General features: G+C 46.2%; 1 protein-coding gene across 1 annotated transcript; it reads left to right on the plus strand.

Annotated features, from left to right (window-relative positions):
• Window positions 1–1,995: 1,995 nt before the first annotated feature.
• On the plus strand, window positions 1,996–22,803 carry PEDS1 (plasmanylethanolamine desaturase 1). The gene is made up of 6 exons (XM_035548028.2): window positions 1,996–2,153; window positions 5,153–5,272; window positions 16,390–16,481; window positions 17,613–17,757; window positions 18,386–18,598; window positions 21,653–22,803. The coding sequence occupies exons 1-6, from the start codon at window positions 2,015–2,017 to the stop codon at window positions 21,772–21,774; spliced, it is 831 nt and encodes a 276-aa protein (XP_035403921.1). The 5' UTR covers window positions 1,996–2,014; the 3' UTR covers window positions 21,775–22,803.

The raw sequence follows: 22,803 nt of genomic DNA on the forward strand, positions 1-22,803 counted from the left end.
CACTGACATTATTATGCAGCTTTACTCTGGCAGATACCAAGACAAAACTAAAAACCATTTTCCAGAACATTATTACACATTCAAAGCCAAAGCTTGCTAGCAATTTGCTGTTTTTTTCATACTGACAGTCCTATTGCCTTGACAAAACAAGATGATTAACAGATGTTGAAGGTATCTTGGCAAACCCTCCCAAGAACTGCACCTCATATAAAACTGTTTATATCTTACATCTAGCTTACACGTTTGTAGTGGAGGCATATGGTCACATATCTCAAAACACATTTAAAGGTGCCATATCCTACTGAATCAACATTAATTCTTTCACATTTATACCACTTCCACACTAACACTATCAAGGTCACTGTGACCCTAGCAGTATCGTAGAAAGATCCTTAGCATCAGAGCAGCCTAACCTTGTAAATGTCTAATGAAAACATCAGTATTCCTTGATGCCAGACTGTTCCCATCACTCAGTCTAAACACAGCTCAGTCCAACAAATTGAGGCACCCCAAGCTAATGCCTTTTAATTGTTTTATTACCCAATTAATAGAAAGCACAGAGAAATCCTCCCTCAGACAAATACCTTCTTTTGTCAGCAGCAAACCATCACTTATAGTTTCCAGAACTTTTGATACAGTAAATGGACTCATTGAATTCCTGAGCCATCTTTTCATTAAGAACTGATAATTTGAGCATATGTTTCCACCTAATTATTAATCAACTTGTGATCCTTCAAACAGCATGGCAAAGTCTGGGAGGCTCTTAACCTGCTCCAGAAACAGTAATTTCGGTGCACTGCTAAGTGACAATGTGGAGCAGTTCCTTGATGGTCGGGTTTGTTGGGTTTTGTGAAGTTCCAGGCCAGAACAGCCTGGTCACAAGCAGCGTTTCTCTCCTGCTGTCTGGAGGGGAGCCCACATGCCCCCCCCGAGGGAACAGGAACCACATTTCCCCTGGTGGGTGTGATTTGCTGTTGGGCAGCCGTCGGGGTGGGACACAAGCCCCAGGCCCAGACAGCACCAGCCCAGGTTGTGCTTTCCCACCACACGTGCCTTGCTGTCAAAGTGTGGAGAAGTGTCTCATCCCTCATGGTGCATCGTCTGCAGACACATAACCTTCGAGTTAGACAGACATCTGGCTCAGCATTTTGCCCTCTGTAAATGAATCTGTTCTTAACTCTTTAAATAGAGTCTGCTTAATTATTTGAAACACTTGTATTTTTAAAGCCATTTTATTTGATCATCAAATAAATATGTTTTAAAAAATTAACAGGCATGCCGCAGTACTTAAACATCGCTTGGGGCTTGTTTATCTGTCTTTTTGTTCCATGCTGGAATGTGTTTGTTGGGGCCCAGCGAGTACCTTAGTGAGTGTCTGTTATGGAACACAGGCCGGATTACCAAATAAAAGGACCGAAATTAATGGTATTGGCAGGAAAACAACATTATTGGCACGACCGCAGTCTGGGCGCCCCAAGGAGCAGAAGGACTTCCAGGGAAGCAATCAGGGCTGCACCCGCTGATGGCCACACGCCTCCCCGCCCCGCCTGGCGCTGGGTGGCGGCACCTCGGCGGGCAGCACCGGGCCCCGGCGCCGCCAGGGGGCGGGCGGGCCTGTGGGGACCGGGGACAAGGGGACGGGGGGACAAAGGGACGGGGGGGGACAGAGGGACGGGGGGACAGAGGGACAGACGGACAGAGGTCAGCGAGCAGCGCCCCGCCCTGCCGCCCTCCCTCCTCCAGCCGCTCCCTCAGGGCAGCCCCTCCCCTGCCGCCACCCCATTGGCTGCCCCGCTCCGTGTCGCGCTCCCCATTGGCTCTCAGCTCGCGCGGCGGCGCCGCCGATAGGCGGGAGGCAGCGGCGGGGCGGGGCCACCCCTTCCCCCTCCTCCCTCCCTCCCTCCCTCCCGCCACCTCCCGGCCCCATTTCCCGATGCTGCCGCCGGGCGCCTCGGCGGGGCCTGGCCGCCCCTCGCCGCCCGCCGCCCCCGGGGAGCGGCCCCGCGGCCGGGACATGGCGGGCGGCACCGGCACGGCCCCGCAGCGCCTCCCGCCCGGGGAGCACGAGCAGGAGGCCGAGCCCGAGGGCGGCAGCCGGCGGTGGGGAGCGCAGCACGCCGGGGCCCGCGAGCTGGCCGAGCTCTACTCGCCGGGTGAGGGCCGGGGGCTGGGGAGGCGGCGGGGCTGGGGGGGTTGCGAGGGGGTTTGGGGGCGGGGGGCTGGGGGGCGCCGGTGTGGAGCTGAGGTGGGTGCCCGGGGTGCTGCCCCTGCTGGGAGGCGCCTCGCGGGAAGGGCCCGCATGGACCTGGGAGGGGTGTGCTGGCTGCGAGCCGCTGGGGGTTCGAGCCAGGATCTGTCCGTCATGTTCTTATTATCGTTATTATTGCTGTTATTATCGTCGTTATTATTGCTGTAAAGGTAGGCTTTCTGTCCAAAGGTAGGTGAAGGGGGTTGGTCACAAAGCAAGGGAACAACCGAAGCTTTCCCTTCAGAATGTTCCATAAGGGGCTTTGAGGTGCCCGCTGCAGGCCCTCAGGAGGGACGCTGGGGTTTTAGTTCGGGTCCTGCCCTGCAGCAGCCCGTTGTTTGACAGAGCCCAGCAGAGTGACAGCGGCTGGTGAGTAATTCTCTCAGCCCGTAGCTTGAGAGATGCAGGGTGTTCGCCGTGAGCTCCTTGGCATGTGCAGGCTCAGAAGCGGGGAGAAGTGTCACAGCGCTCGGTGCTGCATACCTGCAGTTCCCAGCTGGATGGCCTAGCTCGCGCATTCAGAGTGAGAAGCAGGAGTTTTTACTTGCACAGAGCCAGGTAACGATAAGAAAACATGCATTCGTTAATTTGTCAGTTCTCTAGACTGTTCAGGGCAAGTCTGTGCCCGTTCCGGCTTGTGTTGGTTACATCATCCGTGCCTTGAGAGAAGGCGCTGGGTGACCTTTTTCAGCCATTGGTAGTGATCGCTTCTCTGTAAAGCCCAGGAATCAGTCACCGATGTAACCCGTTCACTCTGCTCCTGCTCATAAGAAGATTTCCCTCCCCAAGCAACCTGCTATCCTTACGTTTACAGATGGAAGTTCCTGGGAAGTCTGTGGAGTAGTGAGTGTGTGTGTAGGGATATCTAGCAGAAGCGACTTGTGGTAATGTTTTAGATGTGCAGATTTCTCCTGTCATTACATAAATAACTTATGTAAACAGTGTCAGGACACGTTACGGCGGAAGCATGTGATGGTGAACTACTGAATTCTTAATAGCGCAGATTACATACAACTGTGCCGAGTGAATATGGCTGTGGAGTATTTCCACGATTTCTTTGAGCGTGTACTTCCTGGGTTTGGCACCTTATCCCTTCCTGTGGGCCGTATGTTTAAATTTGAGTACTTTTTAAACACAAGTTACTGGTTTTCTGGCCTTCTGTCCTTTGACTGCTTTGTCTCCCAGTCTGTCCAGAGCTGGAGCTGTGTTTCTGGACTCAGGTGTCTTTGGACGGGTGGTCTTGGGATCCCCACGTTCAGAGTACGGGCGGTGTTTGCACAGACTGAGCTCGTGGGACTTGCTGGTAAGGAGCCCAGTGCTTCCTTGCAGTTAGCTAATTGTTCCGTGAGGACCTACCCATTTAACTCCTCTAATCAGGGTGTGGTTTTCTTAGGCTGGAAGTGAGTGTTAATTAATTCCTCCTTTCATTACCCCAGGGATCTCTTTATAGAATCTCGCACATTGTGACCTGATGCTGTATTGAAACACACTTGTTCTTCGTGTGTCTTAGTGTTAGGATTCTCTCCTCTGCTACTGCAGAGGACGTTAGATTCTGTATTTGTGGCCTTTCTAGAACAGATCTCCGAACAGTAGGAGTCTTTGTTCAGGCTTCTTTAAAAGCTGCTGTTGTAGGCACAGTGGGGATGATACCAGTCCTCTTGGATGTTCCCAGTCTCCTTTTTGTTCCGCGGTGCAGCTGAGAGCTGATTTAGCGTTTGGAAGGAGAGCTGCGAGCAGGCAGTAGGTCAGCGTAGCGGAGTAATGGGTAGGGAGCTCTGCTCCAGAGCACAGAGGTGCGGCTGTGCCAGGGCGTGCTCTCAGCCCGTGCTGACTGCTCGCCTCACGCCCAAGTGGCGCACAGCGTGCAGTGCCGCAGGGGCAGCGGCAGCGGGCTGTGGGAGCTGCTGCTCTGGCCAGCCCCGGGCAAGAGGCGGCTGCGCGGGCTGGCCCCGGCGGAAGACAAAGTCTGACCCGGCTGGGCCAAGGTGGCAGCCGAGATCTCACCCTGGGATTTAGCTATTCACGTTCTGTTTCTGGTGCCTTAATCCACACGGGTCTCACATTGAGTGTTCTCTTACTCTCAACATCAATGCCTTGTGAGGATCTAGCGGTGACTAGCAGCAGAAAGCTGCCTCTCCGTCTGAGTATTCAAAACACTACCACATCCTGATGTCTGTCCTTTTTTAACCGGCATTAAATTAGGTTATTGTAGAGGTGCTAAGTAGTATGGGTGAATACGTGCCAGTTATTTCTCGTTGCATATTCAGTCTCTTGTTGTAGCAGGACGGCTGAGAGGTTGTAGTTTGCTGTCTGAGAGCAGGAAGGCAAAGGCAAGACCGCAGGAGTTGGGGGTTAAGTAAGCTCCAGAAGTGTACCTGCAATGTTAGGAAAGCAATTCTAGGGCCACCAAGATGCAGGATGATGCTTTTTCCTGTTAGTACAACAGCTTTGTTTACAAGGTCTGAGGTTTTGAACATCGTGGCTCGTAAGGTGATTTAACTACAGGGCTTCTGAGGCCAGAAGCTTGTTCCCAGATTCAGCCATACCAGCAGCGCTGAATATTGAATATTGAGCGCCGTGCGAATTTGAAAAAAGATGTGATGCAGAGGAGCTTTATGCCAGCAACCGCAGGGGAAGAAAACTAGGACAATATGAGTTGATGTCTGGTTTGTCACTGTTATTTTGGGCAAGGGTAGAGGGGAAGGGGTTAGCAGTGGCTCAGGGAAGAGGAAAGTCATTTGACAAACTACTCACACCTCTAATGAATAATAAGCCTCTGTTTCACTTCCCTGTCAGACAAATGGAGCAGGTCATCCAGGCAGTAGAATAGTCTGTATTATTTCAAACTTCAAAGTGTCCTCACAGATAAAAGTAAAACATGCTGTTTTCCTTCTTTTCCAACAGGAAAGAGACTACAAGAATGGATCTCCGTCATCTTATGCTTCTCTCTGATCTGTTTCAATTTTTACAATCTTCTCTTCTACTTGCGACTGGAACACACACCCTCCATTATTGTTGGGATATGTAAGTAAAAAGTGCTCACTTTTGTCAACAAGGCAATATTCTCTCTTGTAATGCTGGAAACAAAAGTCTCATCTCTTATGCTTCGCTTCCTACTGGAAAAGGAGAAAGGCAGTTGTGCACATGCAGTAGTTACTGCAAGTGGAAGGACTCTTCAGAGGGAGAATAGCCGTCAAGACTGTCAGAGTTGGAAACAACAACCTGATCCACAAAATTACAGAACTTCTTGGAATGCAAAAGTTCAAGAGAAATCATACAAAAGGTGTTTCAGGCATCAAACAGGCTTGATTTCTGGGGACTGATGACTAAAAATAGGTATCTTGTAGCATTATGTTTTCACGTCAGGATGTGAATTTTGGCCTTTATCCTGAATGCTGACTTCTTTCCAGCAGTGTAGCTGGAAATTCCAGGTGCAGCTTTCGTGTAATAAATGTGACTCTTGGGGTCTCATTACTTTGATTGGAAGTGGAGGGAAGCAAGCTCAGTCTCATATCTTTGCCTCAGATGTGTGGAGGTATTTAAATTGGCTGGATCTCGGCAGTACAGAGCTGGTTCTTCTTGAATGACCCTTCCAAGTGTAGCGTAAGTTGCAAACGCTCTGCTGCTTCCTTGCAGCGACAGAGGGTATGTCTTCGAGTGGGATGACAGAAACATTGCTGTTCTTTGGCTCTTGGCTCGTAGATCTGTGATTGCTTTTCTTTGAACTTGGAGTTTAGAAACCAGGTTGGTCTTACCAGGACTGATATTTTGATTTAAGCAACTTCCATCTTTCTGGATATTGGTTGGGGTGGGGAACGGGAAGGAAGAACTTGTTTCTGCATCCAACCGTGGATGAAAGAGGTTATTAGGAATGCAGTATTGGCTCTTCTGCCTTACCAAAGGAAAAGCTTATCTTAGAATTAGGTGGTTATTAAAAGGGTCTCCACAACATTCATTACATCATCCAAAGTCTAAACGTGTGCAGAACTTGAATGTTGTCTAACACTTGGAGCAAAAAGTACTGGTGCTTCTATGAACTTTCTGTAGTTAGCATAGTAATGAAATGTTTTTGCACAGAAACTTCCTGGAGAGTGAGCAGAAGAGAGGGCAGGGGAACGGGCTGAGCTGCAGCTGTGGTCATCTGTGGCTGCCTTGGTCTGTTGGGGATGTCCGGCCAGCTCCTGGTAGCTGGGTTAGCCTCCTTTAGGTGAGAATGCTCTTGGTGCACAGCTGTCGCTGTCTGTGCCCTGTGTGTTTATTTTTTAAGTACTGGAAGGCTTTAGAGATTTCCTTGGACAAGCTAAAGGGAGATAAACCTTGAGAGAAGCTCTGCAAACAGTGTCTGTTGGCTACATATGTATGGGAGGGAACATGAGAAAAGAAGACTTAAGTTTTAAAAACTGGAAGTCAGCTCTGCAGCACCTACCTTTTGTTATTTTCTGGTTTGGTATGAGGGAAAGAAGAGAACAGTAACTTAGCACTTCACTGGACTTCTCGTATACTTGTGGTGCATACTGATGGCTGTGTTAACGTCTGGCTTTGGATGAATGCTGGTTACATGGTTTTGTATGAAACATGTTGTTAACTGAAAGGAGAATAAATCCATTAGGGCACCATGTAAACTGCCTACAGGTGTTCAGCTTCTGTGCTTTACAATGAAAGCAATTTTTCTACAGACTGTGTGAGGTGTTGCATGTTTCAGAAGTGATAGCTGTTCATCATCGCTGTTGTATATTACTAATGATTAAAAAACCAGCAGATTCAAATAGTGATAGGTGCTATGAATTTTTGTCAAAGCTGAGGATTGCTAACACCTGATGTCTGCTGAAGGTGACTGGCTTTTTCTCGGGCGTAAGGAGGAGCAGTGTCCTCCCACTATGAATTACACCAGCTCGCTTGTTTAGCTTAGTCTTGCCTGCTCTTAGCTGATCAGGTGGAGGTGCTGAAAGGAGCAGGGATGAGCATGGCATGAGAACTGCTCTGTGGTGATGGGGGAGAATCAGTAATGATTGCCAACCTGGAGTGCATGCAATCTGTTTGCAACTGGCTTTCATCTCAAAATTAATATTGATAAAAGCTTAAGTTCTCTGATATCCTGTTTACTGGTGTAACTGATAAAGCAGCCAATTCACTGATAATGATATTTAAGTAGTAGTGAATGATTAAAGCAGCAGAATCTGGATTCTGTGTAAATAAAGCAGTGTGGAAATAACTGATAATATGCACAAAAATGAGTGCAATAAAACAAGGCCTGCACACCGTTGGTTTTGCTGTCAATGTATTGCTGCATCAGGCAAAGCACGGCTGATGTCTCACTCACAGCGATGATTAGCTTTTATTAAGTTTTGTGAGACTCCGCTGCCTATATGTGCCGCTTCCTCAGTACTCTGTGCCACGGGTGGAATAAAGGAATATTGTCACGGACACTGTCAGGTGGGTTTCTGCTGAAAGCTTTCCTGATGCTTACATTAGAATATTGACCTTTGAGTTGGGATCACAGACCAAACCTCCTGCTAATAAAGGAGTTTGAACCAGCTCTGTCTTGAGTCCACATCAGGTCTTTGTCTTTGGAAATTACAGTAATGTGAGAAATCCCTAAGTGATCCGGGGTCTGAGGCTGGGTCTGATCTGCTGCCCCGGCCGTTAGGACGGATTGTTGGACGCCCGTGTGCTCTCGTGTAAATGCTTCCTTTCTTTTAAGAAACAGGGAGCAGTTTGAACGTCCTGCATCACTTGACCTAGCTCGAGTCCTGCGTCTGTAACTAGAGGCTGTTATCCTTGGTTTCGATGCCTTTAGAAGCACACAGCTGTAACACGGTTAGGCTGTAACTAACTTAATCTGGAAATTCCTGGGACAAAGGTGGTCTGATCCTCCTCCTGCTGGCGGTCTGCAAGCACCTACTTCCTCATCTGCTCAGAACGGCTCACGTGGCGCGCTGCGACTCGCTGTGCTGAACCACCTGCGGGTGCCCGGGCAGGGTTAGCAGGCAGGCGCCAGCGTTGGGGTGTTGCGGCCCAGCTCTGGAACCAGGCCGTCTGCGCTGACAAAAGCTCGTCGTGCGGGAGAGGAAGAGGAACCCATGTGGTTCTCTCCTCTCCCCGCCGCTTTAGCAGGCGGGAGGCAATTCCTTTCCCTTCGCGTGGTCAAAAAAGTGTAGGCAGAGAGGATGGGTGGCTTTTCTCGTCTGTGTTAAATGCAGGCCTGCCCTATTCTGAATGCCTCCAGCTGCTGAGGAGCAGTGAAAATTCCCCTGTGTGCGAGCTGATGGCTGTACGGACTTGAACCTGGTGCTCGGGTTGTGCAGACGTGCACAGCTAACCCTGGGGTGGGCCTGGCTGGTAAGGCTGGCTGTGGTGGATGCTAAAGCCCCCCATTTTCAGCTGTAACTGAACTGTTCCTGCAGCAGGACATCATCCTAGCGGTACAGCCGAACCGCAGCGGCCTCAGCCGCTTTGTTAGAAGCTCCGTAGTGCCAGGGAGCAAGGCTGGTGTAGGTGGCATTTGTGTGCAAGCACCAAAACAAATGAGATTGTTCTTGAAAGCTCTTACACCTCCAGGCACGTTTGTGGTGTCGAGCATATTACTCAGTATACACGAGGTACGTGATATGTGCTGTACTAATAGCAGCTAGATCAAGGTGGCAAGTTGCAGCATGGATTCCCTTCCCTTTTTTTTCTCATCCTCGTGACTTCCTGTAGGGTTTTAAAGCCTTTTTTTTTTTTTTTGCCACATTGGTTGGGGTTGGCTTGCACTTTATCCGCAGACATCTTATGTTCTTAATGGATCTTGTTTAATTGTGGCCTTATGGAAATTAGTTCTTAGGTTTGTGTTACCTGTTCATATGCATAAAAGTCCCCCACATATGCTGGTATATTTAGGGACATCCTGTGACACAGCACAAGGTAAAATGAGTCGTTGCTGACTTGAGGGATAGTGAACTAATTCCTGTAAGCCTTTTATCATGTTTCATTATTGCAGAAGTTGTGGGTTGGCCAGAGGGCGCATGCAGAAAGAAATCACTTGTTTCGTTTTCAAAATAGAAACCTTTGTTTTAAGCTTGAGTAGCTCTGCTGCAAAGCTGTACCTTGGTCAGCTGCATTGCAGAGCCAAATGAGGAGGGTGTAATGTATGAAAGCTCTGGCACGTGTTGGAGTAAAAGCACTCCTAGCTACCATAGGCACTTCATGAAGTGGGCTGCTTTGCATGAGCATCAGCTGCTTTGATTCCTGCTGCCTTACAGCAAGAGGCAGAACCTTCTGGTACAATCGTGATGACATCGCTTGGTTTCGGATTTGCTTTGTACGTTAAGATGAGTTTCCATTTGAAATTTTGATTTAAAAGATCTTTGAGATTACAGCTGGGAAACCTCAGTTAACGAAGGAAAATTCTCCGTTGCGTGCTGGCCTGAGCAAGATAAGTTTCTTGTCACCTGCTGTCTTGTCCCATCTGCTGTAACTGTAGGTAACTGTGTTTTACATCCTAAACTGTACCGTCTTTTGAAGACAGAGACTCCACAACTTGTCATTGAGGAGGTAAAACTTTGATTCAACCACTTGTTGCATTTCCCCTGCACTAATGCAGCCTGTTTGTGTCTCACCATCTCCCGTTAACGCACACGACTGCTGCTTGGAATGGAGGAACTTAGGAGCTCCAGGGCGTTCCTGCTCCGAAGGATCCTGGGGGCTGTCAGTCTCAGAAGTAGGATTACAGGGCGTGCTTGGGCAGGTGATTTGGCCACTAGCTGTCTGTCCTCCGTGTAGCTTGGTGAGGGGATGGACTCCCCCAGCGTGCCAGCAGCTGTTCGCAGCAGGACGGATGGAGGAGATAACCTCAGGGGAGAGGTGAGCCGTTCCCCTGCTGGGTGCTGCTCACGCTGGTGGCAGAGGGAAGCTGGGGACGTGGCCCCATCTGTGCTTCCATGCTTGTGTGCACAGCGGACGTGCTACTGCTCTTTCTGTCAGCAACGGGGGCTGAGAGACAAAGGAAGCTCTGTTTGCTCGCTGTGTTGTCAGGGGCTCTCTTAAAGTTGCAGGGACTTTGGCTGGAGGATTTAACAACAGGTCTCAGCGGCCCTGATTTGCTCCAAATAGTGCCTCTTTCAGCTCAAAACGCCGGCAGCGCTGGAGAGCTGCCCTCATGAAGGAGTGGGCTGTAGGGAATGTTGCCAGAAGTGGCCAACTCAGTGAGAGCGCGGACCTTGAACAGAAGCAGTGTTATCGCCGCTCACATCCCGAGCCAGGCAAACGTGTAGGTGTTGGGTCTCCTGGGGTGCAGACTCAGGTACACAAAGCTGCCCGGTGCTCCCGGGCGCTGAGCGCACCCGGGTGGTTCCTGGGAGAGTTTTAAGTGGGGGAAAGCAGAGAATTAGCTCGATCATTCGTACTAATGAAAGTATTGTTTGGGGGTTTTTAGTGAGAGGAAATTTTGCTCTTGATTTTCCTTTAGTAGCCATTATTCTCTGTTCTCTTCGTTTTCTTCTGGAATGGCTTAATTGCTTTTTGTTTGTGTTTTTTTTTTTTTCTGAGCATGTGTTACCAGAAGTACCCACAATGGTGGTACTTGTTTAAGAACCTAGCGCTCAGGCAAAGTTGGCAGGATTTTGTCTAAACGTGCCAGCTATTTTACAAACTCTCCGTCAGCTGGAGGAATAGTAAGAATAGCTTGCTTAGCGCTAAGCTAAGGTTAAAGACACAAAAATAAAATTGGGCAATTCCTGCTATTAAGTTTATTGGATAGTGACTCTTAGCCAAGCCGTGCCTTTGGTAGATGAGTGTTTGCTCTAGGATCTGCTGATGCTTGCCTTCAGGACAAACAGTACCCTGATTCCTCGGGGATCTCTGGTAGCTTCTGGCAGCACCGCAAGCTGTGTGGTTCCTGCCCTTGAGGCTCGCGTTCGGGTCCCTCTCGGCTGGAGGCGAGGCGAGGGATGTGCCTGTGCTCCTGGCGGTGATGCTGGGGGCAGTGGGCTTGGTGAGCGGGGAGTACCTGGGAGAAGAAGAAATGTCTTCTGTGTTAACATCCTTGCAAAGTAAGGTTGTGTCGCAGGCTCGGCTTTTTCTAGTCCCTGCAGCATGTGTATCACAGACACGTTTTATTTGAAAATCCAGCTCTAATATAACATGACTATTATTTATAGGTAGGTCTGTACACCCTTCCGTTATCTCATAGTTCAGCTGTTCTCTGCTCCCTCGCACTGACAGCTGTACTTCTGACTGAATGTTTCTCCTTATGACTTAACCAAAGCGATTACCTCTTCTCTTCTGAACTGCTGCGCTCTGCGCTTGCCCACATGGTCAGGGATTATTTTCTTAGTGCCCTAACTTGCCACCGGATCAATCCCCTGCCTGCTCTGTGATATGAGTGTCTCTGCGCTGCAGTAAAGCGCTGACTGTGGGTGCAGGTGACAGGTATTTTATTTTTATAAGCATATAGGTATCAAGCGATCGATACTTTAGCACATCAGTTTCTAGAAATCACAAGATTTCTCTGTGGAGTTGGCCACTCTGCCCTGACTCTCAAGTGCTGTTCTGTTCAACTAGTTCCTAGTCGCTGATTCAAAATGACTGTACTTACCCATGGTGTTATACAGCAGTATCAAGTAAAACTCCTTGTTGCAAGCGTACAAAATAGCTTATCTGTTGACATGTCTGAAACATGCAGCTCTCCTGGGCTTCCTTCCGCCCTGTGAGCAGCCGGGCTGCGGGAAGCGGGACGTGAGCTGCTCAGAAGAGACGCCCCTGTTGAGGTGGAAGCTCTAAGCCCTTAGGTTGGTGCTCCAGGAAGAGGAGGAGTAGGAGCCTTTCTGTGACGTGAGCTCCTGTGTGTTACGTGGCTTCTGAACAAACCGCAAGCAGCAGCGAAAACTCCTGGCCTCGATTCTGCACCTGGGTCAGCTGCACTTCAGCCCTGCGGTGCTGTGCCCAGCAGGTGCCGGGGCTGCTGCCTGAGTGCTGCCGTGGCCTCTGGCGGGTCCCCGCGGGGGCTCAGGTGTGGGGCTTGGATCCTCGGCAGCGCCCCGGGGGTGCTGCTGTGCCTGTGCCAAGGGTCACAGGTACGGGACGGCTGGAGGGGAGCGGCTGTCCTGGTAACTGTGTGCGTCAGTCCTGAAACGTCAGCAGCCGACACAAGCTCACTTGTACGCCTTTGCTCTCTGTCAGCGCTAGGCCTCTTTCTTTTCTCCTGATTCAGCGGTCTGCTTGCACAGCCAAGAAATTCTGGTGTTCTCAGCGTGTTCTGCAGCTCACTTAAGTGCAGTGCCTTCTCTCCCCATGTTTTCAGCATACTTGCTTCCTCAGCTAGAAACCAGAGCTGGGCTGCTCCTCCATCCCCCTGCCCAGCAGGTGGGAGTAAAGGAAGCGGTGTGCGCAGAGCAGTGGTTCTGTTACAGATCCTGCTTCCAGTACTGTGTAAATCCACTGGTTGCAGTCCATATATGTACACTGTCAGTAGCCTCTCTTTCCTGACCTTATGATTAATCTTATAACCCATGTTCAGGGTTGTCAGGCTATTGTACCTCACCCTCCCAAACCTGATGACAGAGCATCAAGATCCGTACCACACTAGAGAATTAACTGGACACCTGTACCTTGATTCTTTTTTTCCCCTTTTTTAACTGGGGACAATGCTAGGTGTATGAGAATATTGAGATTAATTCCTTGCTGTCTGCTGTGCCTCCTGAGCCTGCAGACAGGATGCAGTGTTACAGCGCTTGTCACGTATAACCTATGGTACAGTCTTTGCTCTCTTCTTACATTTCTTCACACACGACTACCGAAGGATCAGCGAGCCCTTCTGCAGTACAGCTGAAATATGGCTTATGGTGGTTAGCTTTTCCAGGCTGCCATAGTGTAATTCACTGCTGCAGGCACCCTTCGTTCTTTCTTCTTACTTTGTTGTAAACTGGTAAAAGCTAACATGAAATGTCTATTGAACTGTCAGTATTTTGTCTCTACTCTTGTTGTTCTTCCTGCTGTTATTGCAGACTCGGATGCTAACGTGTGCTGGAGGCGCTGTGGGTTAATCGGGTGATTAGCTCAGCAAGAATGGTATTTGAGTTGTTGCAAAGTGGAGTGCTGTTCAGATATCTTCCCCCTGAATCAAGGCTATTTGCTCTTTCAGCTGCTAGATGCAGATCCAAAAGCTCTCGTGCTCCACCCTGTCTCGCTGTAGCCTACGCACGTGGTCTGAAATAAAACAAGCATACGGAATTTACCGGTTATAAAATCTAAGCTGTATGCACCGCAGTAAGGTGATACAGAAAAATATCTTCTATATACAGAAAGTGTTTTCTACTGTATTTAAGAGTTTGGGCTGACTGGGTTGAATCCAAATGGATTCAGCAGCAGGGATCTATTTTTATCATGGAAAGAAATCATTTGGGTGTAGTAGGTGCCACAACAGTTGATCCTGATTTTTTTCTTATTTTTTTTAAACGATGAGGGGGTGACAAAAGGCATGCAGAAGTGAGGAATTAGCTAAGCAAAAGGTAACCGCCAGGAGGGGTATATCTGTTCTGCATGCACTGTAGGAGACTGCTGTGTCCTGAAGCTTAAGAGCACTTGATCAATAGTAACAGAACAACCTCGTCCTCGTCTGTGGTCTGAAAAAATGCCTGCTCTTTAGCAATCCTGCTAGTGTTAAAAGAACCTCATCAACCTGGGCTTTGGAGGCAGCTGACCTCAGTGTCCTGATTGGAGCAGGAGGATCAGGTGAAGTCCAGACCATGGCCAGTGTAAATAAGTTGTGGGGCTTAGGGGGAAAGATGCACACTGGTGGTTTTTTTTCTGGACATAACTCAGATTGAGTGTTTGAGAGGGGCAGGAGTAACAGGATGCCCTGCATTTAAGCAAGGTGAACCAGTATGCCAACTGTAACTCTTGATTGGGATTACAAGTGCTCTGCCTAATTGCTTAGCAGGCAGAGGTGTACCTGCCCATCACAGAAGGCCTCAGTACTGTAATTGAGGAGCTGTGCTTGGAAAAGTCTTCAAACACAGAGAACCAAATGCTGCCTGGTGGAGGAGAGAGCCAGGAGCTCTGCTAGCTTCACAGCCCTCTGAAGAAGAGTTGGTAAGGCAGCCAGAGCAAAATAAACCTCCTGCATCGCGTCTGGTCTTGCAACTCCCTGCTGCTTCTGGTGCAAAGACTGCTACAATGGGTGACCTCCGTAAACAACCTGACTTTTGTAAACATCACTGGGGGGAACCGAAGAACTACATTCCAGCCACTCCGAGGTGGCCATGTCACTACTTTGGTTTACGTGGATGGCTGTGGGCAGTTAACAGGCTTCTGGGAAGTGAGCTACCAGGCGTGCCGACTGTAAGTGACTGTGCCTTGTGCTCTGTGTCAAACGGGAGTAGGGCATTGCTAACTAAGCTGCTTTGAACACACCATCGTTGTAGTTCTGTTGCTGTGACTCATTTAACAAAAGACTGCAAGTTCTGTATATAGCACTTGAATTGGCCTGAAGTTTGTTTGATACCTGAGGAATTTGCATTGAGATCAGACAGAATCAATTCCCAGGTGTATGTATAAAGGATTTGATTTCTAACCACTAGCTGTGCTGAAATCTAGGTAGTGCTTCTGCTGGTTTTGTGTGCGTTTTTTTTAACCAGAGCTGCAGGTAAGAGGCGTGTGCTGGCTCTCCCTTTGAGAGCATTAGTGCTGACCCCACAGAGAATCACCAGCTATGCTTGTGTTCACCAGGTGGGCAGTCTGAGACTGACTGAACAGTCGGGTCCTGCTGTTCATGTACTAACATGAAAGGACAGCACTGCAGTGAAAAAGGATCCTGATTCATAATCTGGTTATTCTTCAGATATAGGCCCCATTCAGGCAGTTAATCTCTATCAAAACCTTCTCGGAGCAAGACGTGCAGGCTAGCAGTGCTACCTCTGGATGCATGTGTTCCTTAGAGGGCAGCGTCTGACCATCTTCAATCCCTCAGGCATAGAGATCCCAAGGCCGCGTCACCCTCTGTGCTGTGTTGCTATAGCCGTGTGACGATGCTCTATGCTATGTTCCCCCAGCCTCCCCATTAAAAGTAAGGGCATCTTCTCTGAATATTCTTCCTCAAAAGTGTAGTAAGCCTGGCAGTAGGGCTTATGCAGGAGGGCTTCTCAAACTGTGCTGGACGCTTCGTAGCTCTAGGTCTTGGGAACCTGGCAGTAGGATTTCTTCTACAGATGAAGAATGATAGGATGCCTGTTAAACACCGTCCAATAGATCGGTGACTGACCGGGAAATGTACTGCTGTTCTGATCAAAGAACGTTCTTATCCTTACTCCTAAATGTCAGTGTTACCCAGAAACTTGGGTAAGTAAGAGATCATCCAGAACAGGAAGGCAGAAGTGTGACTTTGTGTGCAAGAATTGAAAATCACCTTTACTTGACCACAGTTTTAAAGTTCTCGTGGTTGGCATCTAGAAAAATCTTGTTGCAGAAACCTCTGTTTAATGGTGTGTCTAAGTTTGTGCGGATGTATCACAAGTGTAGGCTGTCCCTTGCAGAGAATCATCAGTTTGGTTTCCAGGGCCTCTGCCTGTAGCATTGCAGATGATATAATCACAAAGTCGTTTGACATTCCAGTCTTATTTAGTCAACAGTCTTGCTGTACCAAGGAGTGGTTTCTTAATTGGTGCTTACGTAGAGTCATTGGAGTTCAGTGCTCCTTGCTTACAGATGTAAGGGACCATGAGAGAAGAAGAAGGGTCTGCAGATAGCAGTATCTCTTGGGGTAGCTTTAACAGATGCTCTGTAGCCAAGTAATCTGTTAAACACCACAAAAGACGACGACGGGCAGGTCCAGGGAGAAGGTGCATCTAAAATAAGATCTAAGTGACTCAATTTAATGTTGTTAGTATTTTCTGTACCAGCAATTGCAAAGATTTTCGAGCTGTTTTGTAGAGAACTGGTCAAGTACAAAGTCTTGGTGTAGCTATAGTGAAGACTGTCCAAACAGTGTCTCGTTAACCATTATTGCTAGCTGGCTGACCCTATTCACATAAAGGTTTACAGCCACATGAGATCTACCCAAAGTTAGAGGTAGATAAGCAAATAAACTTGTAAGACAAATAGAAAATGTGAATATGTTAGTGAAAAATGCTTTTGTGTATCTAACTGTATGTGTCTCTTCATTCAAGTTGCAGGAGTTATTACAGCTGACTTTCTATCAGGATTATTTCACTGGGGAGCAGATACCTGGGGATCTGTGGAGCTACCAATAGTCGGAAAGGTTTGAGATTCTTATTCTTAAGCTTGAAAAAATTAATTACATGCTTTTCTGAAACCCTTCTAGTATTCTTAGATGTTAGACAGGTACTTTTCTTGTAGTCTTGCCAGTGTAACCAGCTCTTCCACCCAGTACCCTCCTCTAAATGGCACGATGCGCTGTTGGTACAGTGCTCCCAGGGCTGTGTTTACACTTGGCCTAGGTGACATGTGCAAGGTGACACTGTTCCGTTTTATCACCCTGATTAGGGTTTGCACACAGTTTTGCAATACCGGTGTTCGCAGACCTTGCCGAGGGGCGGTGGGCATGGCCTGTTACACACCAGTGTAGGAACTTGACTAGAGACGAGACTTGTGTAGAGCTTCCAAAAGGCTGATAAATGTCAAGAAGTGCAGAATTTACCTGGCCTGCTTCAACAAGAGTCTATTCCTGGAGCTAAATTCTCTAAAACCTCTATTGAAAATACAAAGAAGCTTTAGCAAGAAATTTTCTAGTTCTGTGTGCACCTGCACCTTATTGTAAATGTAATAGTGTTAGAATGGTGATGACTGAATATTGAGATTTGAGCTGTATTATACATCTGTGGCTACAAATGCCAGATGCTTAGACGAAATTGCACTGACTTCTGTAATAAGCTGTAATCTGTTTTTTTTAATAATCTTCTTTTTAGCTACCATTAATTTCTCCTCACAGTGCAATGTTAGGAGCATCTCTGTTTTCAAAAAATATATGGGATATTCCTTGTAATTATCCAGAAACAAGTGAACCAGCTCAACAAAATTAAGTCTGTTGGTTTTAGTTTTATTTTTGTTTACCTTCAATAGATTTGGTAGTCCTTGAATGCCTGTATCTGTGGACCATAGTTCAAGGGGAGAAAAAAAAGCACTACAGGAAGCTATGCACTAAATAAACAACAGAGTTCAGACTGCTCAGGATACCTTTGCATAGACTGTACATGATGTATGTGTTGAAGGCAAATAACTACAAATGTTTTACTGTCCCTTGCCTACTTAATAGATTTGCTGTTTCCTCTCTGAGATTGTGTAATTCAGGTGCTATTTCTACTTTTTCTGTTTTTCTTTTCCATGATAACTCTTGAGTTACGGTGTCATGTTTATCACTTTGTTTTCTCAGGCTTTCATTAGACCCTTCAGAGAACATCATATTGACCCTACAGCAATTACCAGGCACGACTTCATAGAGACCAACGGAGACAACTGCTTTATGACACTAGTCCCATTGGCAAACATGGCATACAAATTTGTTTCTTTTTCCCCAGGTAAGCTGTTACTCATAACTTCTGTGGATTTAGCATTTTTGTAGCTATGTAAATGAGCAGTTCTCAATAAGAAGATAAAAGAAGCCAATGTATGGGAAATGACTAGTAATAGCTCTTGGAAGTGTGATGCTCCCTGGAGGAGGGAAGGGAAACTTTTTCTTGAAAGGGAAGCAAACTGTTTCCTCTAGCCCAGCAGTGAAGCTGGCTGAGGAATCTTGTAAGGAAGCATTAGAAGTAAATGTTCTTTCTATAAGAGGAATCAAACTGTGTGCACACAAGGAAATTCATTGTTCTAAACCTTATAAAAATGCTTCATCTGTGTATAACTTTATTTGCACACTAGAAGGGCAAGAATTAAAGGATGAATTTAAATTTATGGATAAAAAAATCAGACCTTAGCTTCCTGTTTATGGTGAGTTGACTGAAGTTGGCGCATACTGGTCTGTCTTGTGACATTCTGAAATTGCTTATGGCGCACTGCTCTTGTGACACTAGTGCTAAAGCAACTTTGAGGCCCTTGTTAGCTCCTGCAGCACCAGCCAGGTCTGGCTTGGCAAGACAATGTTTGTTTTAGTGGAAATTCACATTTTTGTAATAAGTACTTAAAGGTATAAGTCTTGTTTTGCAGAAGCATTATATGAAACATGTCCTTGGGAGTGTTATGTCTTTGCCCTCATCATCTTCATCACCATGACGAACCAGATTCACAAGTGGTCTCACACGTACTTCGGTCTTCCACGCTGGGTCATATTTCTACAGGACTGGCATATTATCCTGCCGCGGAAACACCACAGGATCCACCATGTGTCGCCACATGAGACGTACTTCTGCATTACAACTGGTACTGTCATCTGGTTCATAGCTCTTTTTAATAGTCTAGTACAATTCACCTGGCAAGATGTAATTCAGCGACAGTCTATTAAATACAGAAAAAGACATTGTGAAGCTAACTGTACTCTTAGTTTTGCTGAAGTTATATAAAGCTGTATTTGTTGCATTAAAAATGTGTGAGGAAGATTCATGATTAGCCACAGGGTAACTTTCAGTGGGGTAGGCAGTGGTACTGAGGTCTAATTGCTTGGTATCTTGGAAATCTTACACTAGCAATGCATTTTGCTCCTTAAAGTGTTAAAGCGGGTGGTGGGCCTTCTTACACAAGGAGCATCATAGAACCTGCAAGTGCAGCTTACCTTGAATGTGTGCTTCTAAGGCAAAGCTTCCGGACTTTTAGCATTCATTCATTGTGATTTGGGGCAGAGAGGACAGACTTGGAGAAAACTGGCTTTAGATTCTTCTTATGTCTATGCTCGATTTGACACCCACTGTACAGGCTGGGGTACTCAGTCACCAGTGTTGCACAATCCTGAATAAGTTATCAAGTTAATCAAATGACTCGATATAAACTGCTCTGGTTCTTGATTCTGTCATTGGCTTTGACAAACAGTTTGTCAGTTCTGAAATCTCTACGAAGAAACAAATCTAGTTGTTATAGCCAGAATGTCATATAAAAGCACTGTACAATTCTGTCTGACTTGACAGATCATGGCAAAAATCTTGTCACTGGAAGAGCTCTTTTTTTTAGTTCTGCTATGTCCTGAAGTGGTCCAGGTAGAACACTACAAGTTGATGTTTGACCATTTAATGTTAGTCTTAAGCTAGTTGCTTTTGTGTTCTTACCTACAAAGTTCTTCTGTTCAGTCAGTGCTTTCTGTAAGTGTTCATACCATGCTAATCTGCTGTAAGATGGCACGATAGATTTATGCTCGCAGTCTTCCAGTGGAGCAGTGTTTCTGCAGCCCTGCTTCTAGGGCAGAAGTGAGGGGGAGGACAAATATGCAAGCACGTGCTATTTAAAATGGGTCTTTACTTCATAAAATATGGCCATTAACTGTAATGCACCTGTTAGTGACTAAGTGCAGAGCACATTTAAGAGAAGACGGCCAAGCCCAAAGAGTGTACTTGGTTTCAGAGCTGACCTGTGCACGTAAAGGTCTGCCACTGTACCACTGCCAGGGAAGGGGTCAGGTAACAGAACTTTCTGGTGATCTGACTGCTAAAGCCTTTGGACTGCCTGCCGTTTTTAGACACTGGGAAGGAGGAGTCCACTCCTTGAGGGTCTGTGGCTGTGCTAATAAGAATTACGTGGAACGACTTCCTAAAAGGCATCAGTATAGAGTGAGGTGAGCGGGGCTGCAGTAACAGACGTGCAGAAGGAAAAGTCACGTCCAGCTACAGAAGCTGGCTGAAAACAGCACCCATTCTGATAGATCGTTAAGGCTATAATTACGTCTGGTTGGGAAGGATTTAGCTGTATAGAAATAGGATACTTTTCAGCAGTGAATATCCTGAATGTTCTTTCATTTTAGTGTTTGTCAGATATGCGCATAGTCCAAGGCTTCTCCAGCAAGACACTCGCATTCCTTCTGCTGCCTGCGTCACTGTGCGAGTGCTACTTGGGTCTGGCAGAGCTGGTTCTGCAGCAGCTTTTCTGTGTTCCGGGCTTGCTCATAGTATCCTGCACTTGAGCTATCTCCTTCCTCTAGTGTGAACTGCCACTGCTAGCTCACTGTTTCCATTGTGGTGACAACAGCTCCTTCATTCCTGCCTTTGCTTTTGTTTTCTTTTTCTTCTTTTTCCAGGAACGTACATGAAATAAAGTATAATGTGTGTATTTACTGAGCAGCTGTGTAAGTGTGGGATAACAGAACCCTATGTATATCCATTTCTTCCTGGTTGTAGAAAAATGTCTACAGGAGAATAATACTTCCCAGTGCTGATTTTTTTGTAGCTATTGCAATATTTAATGAGGCCTAAAGTTACTATAATAGTACATTGTAATAAAACCCTGTGAAGTTGCTTCTTTGTGCACTCTGAAGCCAATTATTTGTGGTTAGGTTGGCTTCAAAATACAGTATCAGAAAAGCGAGCTAGCTAATGTACTAATTAATATCCCAAAAGTGAGATGTAAAGCCCTTCTGAATTCAGCATGAGGCCTATTAAGCCTGTATGACTTCTGTATAACAAAACACTTCTACAAAGCATTCAAAATAGGCTAAACTTGTAGGCTAGGAAAGGTGCATTTAAACTCTTGCTGCATGCAAAGGAAGATGGTGTTTACTGCCACTTTTCGATAAAATAATAGAAACCTGTCCCATATCAACCCTTAACAGAAAGGCTGTTACGGGGAAGCAGAAGTGGTAGCTGAGCTGCACGCTTTCAGGCATGTGCTGCTAGCAGTGCTGCCCTTTTAATCCAGGAAACGTCTACCTTCAGTGTCATTAAGTGCAGCGTGGTGCTACAGCAAGACCTTCCCATCACAGGCTTCGTGAGCAATCACTTAAGCAAATTTAAAAGTATTGTGCCCTCCCTTGGTAAAATTAAAGTATGAAAAATTTAAAATAGGAAGTTGATATTGGAACTACCAAAACTTGAGGTTTTATTTAAGGAAGAACTTTGTTTACTTTGAGCCTTAGTGTTGTTTAGGTCCCAAACTGTAACCTCAGTTTTTCTGGGAAGTGTAGCATTGATAATGTATTTCAGAACCATGTTGTGTGCATGTATTTTCCTGCTGTACTAACTAGCTAATGGGAAACACAGGGAAAAGCCAGGCTGGCTTTGGTGATGGGGGGGGTGGAATAGATAAAATTATTGGGTTGTTTTTTTGTTTAAATTTCAACACTAGATATAAGGTTCTACTAATATAACTGTCTTGCTTGTAACACAAATCCCTTCAACTTGGTCTCTTCTGACAGCTGTGCAATAGCTGTAGAGTAGTCCCCTTAACTCTTTACATTGACCTTGTGTTTAAATCAAGGAATATTATTTAATATTTCAATACATTGAACTTCGGTTGCTATGACAAACTAATGCTTTTTTTTCCTTTGATATCATTTAGGTTGGCTGAACTATCCGTTAGAGAAGATAGGATTCTGGAGGTGTTTGGAGAACATTATCCAAGGACTTACGGGGGAGAAGCCAAGAGCAGACGACATGAAATGGGCTCAGAAAATTAAATAACTTTTGCCAGCCTTCTGCAGTCCTTATCTTCGTTGCCAATGTTTCTTTTTTTTTAAAAAAGCCATCAGCCAAACTCAAGACCTGCAAAGAAATAAGACTCTAAAGCACAAACTAAAAAGTGCTAACAGACTGTAATTAAAAGAACTAATTCTTAAAACAATACTTGAAATGAAGATGATTACTCTTACTGAGCACCTTTGTTTAGCCATGTCGCTTGCATCTTAGAAAATACTTCATCACTGTATTTCATAAAGCTGTCAGGCAAGCCAGAAGGCAGGACAGTCACTCCATTGGTACGTGGTGGCATTGTAAACGTGTTGTATCAACATTATTTAACACTTCAGAAATAGCTTGTTGCCTCAGACCTGTGGGGGAATGGTGACAACAGTTTGTCGCTTCATGTTTGAGTCCAAATACACTGCATGAAAACAGTGTGTCAGTACTGGAAGCCTATAAAACCATCACTGTTCAATGCACTTAGTGTTTGGTAACCTTATAGTTCCAGCTTCACTAGTAAGTAAAACTGATGTAATGTGGAACAGACTTTGAGAATCCCACTCCACCAGTGGGCCACGAATCCTCAAGTGTCTTCAGTTTCCCGTAACGTAAAATTATTCTGCTCTCTACATGGAATTGAGCAAACCGTTTCTGCATAAGCCTTCAACTGTACCTTAACAAGCCTCTGCGGAGGGGGAGAGCACCCAGTACAACACATGCTTGCATTTGTTCGTGTGGAGTGCTCACTGATGAGCTTTCTATTAAGTGTTTCCTACCCTGACAATAAATGTTTAAAATAGTTATAGCATTGGGCACATTGCAAATAGCTGTATTCAAGAGCTCAAGGTATCAAACTTGTAATGTTAGAAGGGAAATGTCAATGACTGGTGTTTTGTTCTTTGTTTTTTTTAAGGTGCTTGCTTGTTTCTGTAAATAATATAAAGCCTTAATCTCTTCTGGTGTAATGGAATAATATTTTAATGTGATGTTTGAATGTATATAATATATTTATAACAAAGCAGTTGGATAATA

The sequence above is a fragment of the Cygnus atratus genome, chromosome 16 (assembly GCF_013377495.2).
Source record: "Cygnus atratus isolate AKBS03 ecotype Queensland, Australia chromosome 16, CAtr_DNAZoo_HiC_assembly, whole genome shotgun sequence".
Classification (NCBI taxonomy): Eukaryota; Metazoa; Chordata; class Aves; order Anseriformes; family Anatidae; genus Cygnus; species Cygnus atratus.